Genomic DNA, 9,077 nt, shown 5'->3' with positions numbered 1-9,077 from the left:
CGTATAGAAATCAAATTAATATTGTGTGTAGGGGTTGGGTTTAAGCTTAAGAACTTTGAAGGCGACCAGACAGCCCCACTCCACAGGTGGTCTCTTTCTCTCCCTGTGGGTTGTGGGCAAAGAAATTGATAGCAACTCCGACCCAATTCCCTTCTCTGGTTCGTGATTTTGTCTTGCCCCTTCTTTGTATTTGTATCTTTTACCTTTGATTTGAAAAAAAGTTCGTCTTTTTATGCGTTTCTTGAAAAAAATGGATCTGGGTCTTTTTGTGTTTTCGAGGTTCTCGTCAGTTTGAATATGTTTCTTGGAGCCATCTTTCTTTATGTGTGTTTTCTGCTTCTGGGTGTTTGCTAGTTTGTGTTTTGGGAGTTGATCAGGGTGTTAAATTGTTTTTCTTGGTGACGTATGTTGTTGATTTTATTGGCTAGTTGGGTTTAGTTGTGAAAATGTGTAGAGTACAGTATCTTTTTTTTTTTTGAAATATTAAATCTTTTTTCTTTATGTTTGTTGTTTGTTGTTTTCGTTTTATTAACAGACTGATAGTTGTAGGATCTGTCCAAAGATAGGCTTAGCTGAATTTTGTTTTTGTACTGTGGTTTTTCTGAAAGTTATTATCTTGTAAATTGTAAGAACTTCAATTTGCAGTATGTGAACTTGAAATTGAGTTTGTGCACGTTTTTTGACTTGTCAGATCCAGCTGGTTTTCACGTTTGCAGCTTAGAGTATGATCTTGTGATGTGACGAGTTTATTATTATTGGGCATAATGACCAGATTAGTTGAACGGCTAATGTAGACACAGACTTCACCATCTGGTTATTGGAAGCTTCTTTTTAGTATGTTGACCAAATTTGTATGGTTCAAAATCAATTATTTTGACTTGAAAAATTTGTTTTCCTAGTTGTTGGAGAGGATAACTTCGACAAGGTAGTCAGTGTTTTCGAGATTGGAGAAACGGAAGTTGAGATCTTCATTGGTATCCTTTGGTTATATTGGGTTCAATTCTCGTATGGCTGTTGCCAAGAGCAACAGCAACACTGAATCATCATTTTATACATCATGTTGCTATAAAGTTGCAAACTTGAGTGGGACCATTTTGGATGCAAGTCATACTGCCAATCTGCATGATCGTTACATTCTCGGAGAACAGCTGGGCTGGGGGCAGTTTGGGATAATCAGGACGTGCTCTGACAAGTTCACCGGAGAGGTGTTGGCCTGCAAATCAATTGCAAAAAATAGATTGGTGACTCAGGAGGATGTGCGAAGTGTCAAGCTTGAAATTGAAATAATGACCAGGCTTTCTGGCCACCCAAATGTTGTAGATCTCAAGGCGGTTTATGAGGAAGAAGATTGTGTACATCTAGTAATGGAGCTTTGTGCTGGGGGAGAACTTTTCCACCAGCTGGAGAGGCATGGTAGATTTTCCGAGGCTGAGGCCAGGGTTCTCTTCCATGACCTAATGGCAGTGGTGATGTACTGTCATCATAAAGGCATTGTTCACAGAGATCTTAAGCCAGAGAACATTCTCTTGGCTACAAAGGGTTCTTCTTCTCCGATAAAATTAGCTGATTTTGGTCTCGCAACTTACATCAAGCCAGGTATAATTTCTCCTTTCCTTTGAAAAACTTATATGCAACATTGTTATACCTATTCTGATAATTTTATGCATCATCAACTTTCTCGTTCCAGGTCAAAGTTTGCATGGTACTGTTGGCAGCCCATTTTATATAGCTCCCGAGGTCCTGGCAGGAGGTTATAATGAAGCAGCTGATATCTGGAGCACTGGTGTTATTCTTTACATTCTTCTTAGTGGAATACCACCATTTTGGGGGAAGACAAAGTCAAAGATCTTTGATGCTGTCAGGGCAGCTGATTTGCGGTTTCCTTCTGATCGCTGGGATACAATATCATCTTCAGCAAAAGAGTTGATTAAAGGAATGCTATGTACGGATCCTTCCCAGAGGCTTACACCTCAGCAAATTCTAGGTATAATATGCATGATATTTATCAAATTCATTATACTTGTTACCTAAATAGAACTGACGAATAATCTTGACAAAGAAAATAGAACTGATGAATGACGTTTGATGCATCAAAAATGTATATTTATTTGTGTTTGACATCAGTAATTGATTTGAAAAGATAGATAGATCAAGCACATAAGCTTGTGAATATAGAATGAACCTACTAAGGGTAGAAGTGGATAGTAAACTGTGAAAACCAGAATATCTAGAATTTCATTAGATATGTAACTACATCAGATCCGTAAATTTCTGAAGGACTTACTATCTTCTGTTCTTCTAAAAAATTATTCTTATTCCTGTGGATATGAAATTGTTGGAGTGCAGCTGTACCATGTTTTTGACCTCTACAACATGATATATCATATTTGCTGCCACATTTTCTTTGTGCTCTCAGCCGGCTTCTCAAGATGATGAATCTTCAAAATTCCTCAGTCAATGGATTGAATTTTTCTTACCTAAGCTGGAATCTAATTTCGGAAGATCCAATTCATAAAATCCTTCAGGGTGACCCAGTAGTTTGAGTTTGGGACTTCCATGTTGGAGGTCTCAAATTCGAAACCCCTTGCCAGCGAAAGCAAGGGGTTGTCTTCTGGGTCAAGCTTGTCGCACCGGGCTTGCCTAGTGCGGATTATCTTTCCTGTGTGGTTTGCGAGCTATTGCATAGGAGTGACGGTTTTACCCTGTGCGCACCCAAAGGGTAGTGGCTGCGGTTTTCCTTGTCATAAAAAAAAAGATCCAATTCATAAATTGATTTTCTCTGATTGAGATAGATTTTTCAGTTCTTAAAGGTTTTTTCTTTTATCTAAGTAGTGAAGCAGTTGAGGATGCATCAGTTGGGAAGCTTACTTCTTGTGTTACCTCAAACTTATGATTTTGACACTTAACAGATCATGCTTGGGTACGGGATATCTCACCGCATTTCAATGAGCCATGCCTAAAAGTGCATTCAGATGAAGCCTCCTGCTGCTCTTCTCTTATGACTCGGAATCAGGATATCAGTTTTGGCACAGGTTCTGCCGTTTTAATTGATGCCCAATCGCCAAAATTCACGTGCAAGTCATCATTTTCTACTTTACTAACCGAACAATCAACAACTTCCTATGGATCCGCTGTATTCTCTTTCAGTAGTACTAATGGATCAAATGGCCATGACTTTGCTTCTCCTGTTCTAACACTGCCTAGTTTTACATTCTTCGGTTCAAGTTTAGTTGTTGATCAAGGGAGTTATGAAGTTGATTTATCTGTTAGGGCATCTGATGTGGATTTACTTCATAAAGGTAATTTCACAGTTTTTTTTTTTAAAATTTCATCTTAAACTGTAAATTGCTATATCCAAAGTTGTTATATGTCCGTCTGGAGTCCTAGGATTTAAACCTATTAGACTCATGTCACAGATGCCAGTGTGGGAAAGGTGTTTATGTTGTCAGAGTCTCCTGTAAGCTTTGAGCAAGTGGTAAGAGATAAGACAGCAGAAGTTAGAAAGAGTGGATCAAATGGATCTAGAACTCTAGGCATCCAGAGCAGGAGGAACCATACAATTGGTCTTGGTGAATTTGAGCAGATTGATATTGTGGTGACCGAAACAGTTATCCGATGGGCGTCGTGCACATGTCTTCCTACTGCCACATCACTCAGGTCGTCTCTTGTCTGCTGAAAGTGTAGATGACTTTATGGCTTAACTTGTCAGTAGCTTGTGCTGAGAAAAAGAGTTGTTAACCTTGATGTTCGCTTAATGAGGTCACGTAACATGTTAGATTCATGAGCTTCTGGACTAAACTGTCAAAGCTTTTTTGCAACTCTCAAGTTTGATTTTTGGTAAAATGTCGTACCATAAAATGATGTTTTCTTGAGTTACAAAGCTTTTGTCTATCGTTAATGTGAAGGGGAGTGAGTCAATTGCTTATGAGGCTTTTCCACATGTATAATGTTTCTGTCCTGATATTCAATGAGTTTGCATGGCCATCCGGTATCTGTGTAGCATTTCATTTGCCTTGGTCCGAATATGGGTGTTCGACGTACATTTTCACTAGATACATGAGCTTGTTTTAATGCAGAAACTTATATAAACAACAATAGCCTGATATTACTGCAAGGTCTTTAATCAGAGTTTGAGCTTCAAAAATGGCTGCACAAGATGAATGCAATTATCTTTGCATGGTCGTTAGGTAGGATGTATTAGATTCTATATAAGACATGACATTATTTAATTCGTTGTTTGGCAGGATTTTTAGCTTATGTATATAACTAAAAGTATCATACTTAGGAAATCATGGTATTAGACTTTTAGTAATACAATGGTTATTAATACATGGCACGAGTAAAGACATAACTGCTGTTAATACATCAAATCAAACAATGTATAAACATAATCCCAACATTACTAAATACACCCTATTCAACACTATTCTTATGCACTATCAAACGATCCCTAAAGTTTCAACTTATATAACTGATTAGACAAAAATGACACTGTTAGTGCAATGTAATCGGTTGTGCAGGTTATTACTCTGTTTTCTAGGTTATTACTATCATTCTTGATACGGAGAGCTAACTTAAACAAATTGTGTGGGAGCTTTTTTACATAGTCAGTGCATATAATATAAACTCTATTTTTAAAGTTTTGATGTGGCTTGTTTTGTACTCTCATTTACTTAAAGAATACAATTAATCCTTTCTTGTGATTGCCAAAGAGCTGACTTTAGAGTTGTTTATGGTGTGATCTTTTTACTTTTCAAGTAATATAGTTGTATAAGTTATCCCATTGTGCAACCATGTGAGGAGATGGTAGACAAAATGATGGGTTTTTTCTCTTTTTTCCGCGTTGACATGTCCCAAACTATTAATTAAAATTTAAAACTATAGCTTATATGGGGTTTCTCTTTTTAGAATTGGTACTTTGGGTGGAGTGGTCTTGTTCCCACCTCCACATGGCCATGGAGAATAAAATGTTGGTGCAAATACAATTAGACATTGACTATAATAATAATGGGAAATGAGGATATGAATGGTGGAGGGACCATCCAACTAAGGATTTTTTTATTTTGCTTTCATAATCGACAAGATTCACTATTATAATTTGTCTTGTGTATGCTTTCCACGACTCTCATCCTTTTTTGCTCTGTCCTTGTAGGTACTCTTTCCTTTATTAAAGTTTTGTTTCAAAGTAAAAATCATACCAGTTGCCGCTTTTAGGGCTACTAATTTGAATGTGTATCCAAAAGTCTTACGTATTGTGTCACAATCACCTCATATTGATATAAACAAGAAGGAATTCCTGATAAAAAAGACATGAAGGCATGGAAATTATGAAAGCTAGTTGCTAAGGAAAAAAACGCAGAACGATATCGATAAATACTATTAGAAATAGTGAAGGTTCCTTGATCTAGTAGTCATAACTTAAAAGTGCTCCAGAGATCTGTTAGTTGAAAATTAACCAGAGTTGAAGTTCAAAATTGTACAACTGAAATTTGTCGACGTTCTAAGACTAAATCTTTAGGGCAGTGTCAATTTAACTTTTAAAGAATGAGGAGACTAGTTTCATAATGTATTGTATTGTATCATACTGTATTGTTTTAATGAATATGTTTGGATAGATTGTATGTTCTCCGTCGTTACATAGTGTCACACATTCATAATTTGAATGATAAACCTATAAGAAATTGTACCATATGAGGTAGAGCTACTATGAAAAGATAGGGTAAATCATAAATGATAAAATAGAATTATTAAATAATAAATAAAGACAAAATGAGAAGAAAATATTAAGGTAACGATACGATCACACCAAATCGATAGTTAAATTAGGGACAGGCACACATGAAAATTCATTAAAATTGGACAAGGCGACAAGAATTCTCAATGAACTTTCACATCATTGTAGATTCAGGATGGTCCAATAGGATATGTCAAACATTTGATCAATAAGCTTTCAATTTACTATATAGGACGTGCTACAACCACGATTATTTTTTGTATGTAGTACAATGCAGACGACAAAGAATGGGAAAATTTAAAAATAGCCATTTCCAATAGTCCAGATTTGGAAGTCATTGAAAAATTAGTTTATTTTTGGCATTCAAACTTAGAAAAGTGTAACTCTATCACAGTATTCTGGACAAAAGATGTTTCATCATTTAAATTTGAAATTCGTGACATTGGCATGGTTTTCACATCAAAAGTTGTTTCTTTTAAATGGATTTTCAAACACTAATTATTTTCTAAAACCCGGGCCCCTATAATTTTTACAATTTGAAGGAGATGATAAAAATCCAACTTTAAATAAAATATTTGAACCATAAACAGCTAATATAATGTTCTTTGAAAAGTTTTTTTAAGATGTTAATCTCTCCATCCATCTTTACTTGTCCATTATACTAAAAATAGTTGTCAAACAATACTTGTCCAATTTATTAATGGGAAAAAACAATTCCCTTATGTATTTTATGGATAATATGTTGGAAATAAACCGGATTTGCTTGAAAGAATATTACAAGATGCATCCTGGATAAAGATAAAATGTCTCTTGGAATTTATTTATTTATTAATTAATATTATTTGTGTGTAAAAGGAATGTTATGAAAGATTTGGAACATTAACACTTGGATTTCCTAGAGGAGATAGGTCATATGTAGTTTGTTTTGCTTTCTATTGTTGTTGTTGTAAATTGTAATTGTACTTTCTTGGTAACTTTAATGCTAAAATTTTACCTTACATGTTAAATTTTGAAGTTCTATTGTCATTATACAGTATTCTCTGCTTTAAAAGTTTTGTAGTTACGAGTAAGTCAACAATTATGAGTAGCAAAAATCTTATAAGCAATTTGTTTAAGGAATAATCATGACTTTCTATTAATATGAAAATGTTAACTACTCCGCCTGAATCTAATCAGATACATTTTTTAAGGACTTAATAGGTTTAATTAATCATAGTTTCACAGAAGAACTTTATAAGTTCCCAAAACTATCCGATTTTCTAAATTATACGTGGACCACCTTTTCGGTATATTGACATCACAAACTAAATATAACTAACAACAATATACATAGTGAAATTTTACCAGTGGGGTTTGAGGAGGCTAGAGTATATGCTGCAGATCTTATCATTACTTGATAGAATGGTTGTTTCCGAAAGACCCCTGACTCAACTACAACAAATCTAAGTACAAGGAAGAAGAAAATAGTGGAATAAACATAACAACTACAAGAATAGACCAAAAACAATAAAATACTACTTCCTCTGTACTGTCTCAATTTATGTGGCACTTTTCGTTTTTCGAGAGTCAAAACAATTTAAGTTTGACTGGAAATTTGCGTATGGAATCTTTAATTTTTTTGAAATGAAATTCATATATTTGTAAACTACATAAAAAGTACTATAAATCACAATAATTGATAATTCAAAATGCTTAAAAAATTTATGAAAAACTTACGGTAAAAAATAGACTTATTTTAATCTCGATATCCGAAAAGTGCCACATAAAATGGAACGAAGGGAAGTATGATAATCAAGACACAATAAATAACCGACGATGATGGATATCTCAGATATCATCACAAACTGAATAAGAAACAAATATCCGATTTTTAATATTAATATCCCTAAAATGCATGGTTGCAATTATGCACAAGGACCCGACCACTTTGTCCACCTTGTGATGATAAGGTCCCTAACTCGTGGACACTAATTGGCCTTGTCGTCTCCAACTTGAGGTTCACATAAAAGGCAAAATATCTTCAAACTTCTAAACTTTCTGACTTAAGTAAAATTATCTCTCCATTTTCTCTTCAAAGCATAACATTAGCAAAATGGGGTCTCAAATTTACTCATCAACTCCTCAATTCTCCTACCAATTTCCCAAAATCAAACCAAGACAAGTATCTTCATATTCCTCACTTCATTTAAAATCAAGAATCAGCACCATAAGTTGTCAGCAACAGCCACAGTCTACTGGTGTTGTTACTGAAACACCAATTCCAAGAACTGCTACATACAATGTGGACTTCAAGACTTATGAAGATTGCAAACTTGGTATATCCAGATACCCAGATTTTGTGTATAATGCACAAGGGGGTACAGGTACTGGAACTGGAAAAAGAATTGAGTCGAGCGATGAAATTTCAATTGATTTCGACTTGGAAAAGTTGTACATTCCTCCATTAACATCTGCAACTGCTAAGTTCTTGGGATTGCCATTGCCCCCTTTTCTGAAAATTGACGTTGAACCTGAGCTCCTTAGGGGATATGTCAACCAAGAAACTGGCAAGGTACATTCCTTACCCCTTATATTATTGTCCTTAACAGAAACATATAATGAATTCATCAAGAAGATGAGAAAAAAGAGAGATTAAATTTAAAGCTTATACCTTTTACAGGTTAATCTGGAGTTCAAGGCCAAGTTCTGGTTTTCAGTTGGAACCATCTACAGAGCGCCACCACTGCTTGTGGATACGTTATTAACATCAGACGAATCAAAGGGAAAAATTAGAGGAGGAAGAGGGGAGAGGCTAAATGAAGGAGGAGGATGCAGACTTATTGGGGTGGCAACAGTTGAACCTATTGACGACTTGTTTATGAATACATTCCTTAGCCTTCCAACAGAATGTCTTGCAAAGATGAATGCTACAATCTCATTTTCCAGTACCTAGAGACTTTGCCAAGCAATAGTTATGTGAGATCACATTGTATAGCTCTCAAACATTGACATAAAAAGGAAGGCCAATAAATTGCATAGTTGATGTTAAAGAACATTCAATAATGGATTTTGTAATACAGAAAGTGTAGAATTCATGGGAACCTGGACGTGAATGTCCATTGATACAAGATTTACAATATACTGCAATTGTACCAATTTTTACATCAGCTGTTTGTAGTATGTAAACTTTGTATACTTTGCTGTGTTCCAAAAGAAAAAGGGAGGACTTGTCCCTCTGTTTTACTTCCTGCTATGTCCATCCATCCATCCACAAGACTTTCAACACTCGAACCGTAATAATTGCTCCTTCAGTGCACAGTATCATGCTGCATCAAGGAAATAAGGGTCAGAACATTCACGCGTA

The 9,077-nt window shown here is 35.3% G+C and overlaps 3 protein-coding genes across 8 annotated transcripts in view; 2 read left to right on the top strand and 1 right to left on the bottom strand.

Moving 5' to 3' along the window:
• Positions 1–3,925, top strand: LOC125861009 (calcium-dependent protein kinase 26). 3 transcript variants are annotated; one of them, XM_049541092.1, is made up of 5 exons: positions 1–158; positions 692–1,596; positions 1,688–1,984; positions 2,910–3,299; positions 3,417–3,925. In XM_049541092.1, exons 2-5 carry the CDS (start codon positions 1,008–1,010, stop codon positions 3,674–3,676), a joined length of 1,536 nt encoding a protein of 511 aa, XP_049397049.1. In that variant the 5' UTR covers positions 1–158; positions 692–1,007; the 3' UTR covers positions 3,677–3,925. The 3 variants fall into 3 exon arrangements, with proteins under 3 accessions (XP_049397049.1, XP_049397052.1, XP_049397050.1); XM_049541095.1 differs by having other exon boundaries at positions 34–158; positions 900–1,596; XM_049541093.1 differs by lacking the exon at positions 1–158 and adding an exon at positions 194–279.
• A 3,863-nt stretch (positions 3,926–7,788) lies between these two features.
• On the top strand, positions 7,789–8,852 carry LOC125861022 (uncharacterized). The gene is made up of 2 exons (XM_049541108.1): positions 7,789–8,285; positions 8,394–8,852. Exons 1-2 carry the CDS (start codon positions 7,827–7,829, stop codon positions 8,664–8,666), a joined length of 732 nt encoding a protein of 243 aa, XP_049397065.1. The 5' UTR covers positions 7,789–7,826; the 3' UTR covers positions 8,667–8,852.
• LOC125861004 (ABC transporter B family member 28) overlaps positions 8,758–9,077 on the bottom strand; it is a 28,405-nt gene continuing 28,085 nt past the window's right edge. For all 4 annotated transcript variants that reach the window (XM_049541085.1, XM_049541084.1, XM_049541087.1 and 1 more), the window contains one exon: positions 8,758–9,039. The gene's annotated coding sequence lies outside the window, so the exon portion shown is untranslated. The remainder of the gene's footprint in view (positions 9,040–9,077) is intronic.

This window comes from Solanum stenotomum, chromosome 3 (genome assembly GCF_019186545.1).
Source record: "Solanum stenotomum isolate F172 chromosome 3, ASM1918654v1, whole genome shotgun sequence".
NCBI lineage: Eukaryota > Viridiplantae > Streptophyta > Magnoliopsida > Solanales > Solanaceae > Solanum > Solanum stenotomum.
The sequence above is the reverse complement of the archived record's forward strand: the minus strand, read 5'-3'. Positions and strand labels throughout refer to the sequence as shown.

Bases quoted from the DNA above. Each gene is read 5' to 3' on its own strand.
- LOC125861009 (XM_049541092.1), top strand. From the start codon at position 1,008: ATGGCTGTTGCCAAGAGCAACAGCAACACTGAATCATCATTTTATACA. The intron at 1,985-2,909 runs GTATAATATGCA...GACACTTAACAG, and splicing joins TACACCTCAGCAAATTCTAG to ATCATGCTTGGGTACGGGAT. The intron at 3,300-3,416 runs GTAATTTCACAG...CTCATGTCACAG, and splicing joins TGTGGATTTACTTCATAAAG to ATGCCAGTGTGGGAAAGGTG.
- LOC125861022 (XM_049541108.1), top strand. From the start codon at position 7,827: ATGGGGTCTCAAATTTACTCATCAACTCCTCAATTCTCCTACCAATTT. The intron at 8,286-8,393 runs GTACATTCCTTA...TACCTTTTACAG, and splicing joins TCAACCAAGAAACTGGCAAG to GTTAATCTGGAGTTCAAGGC.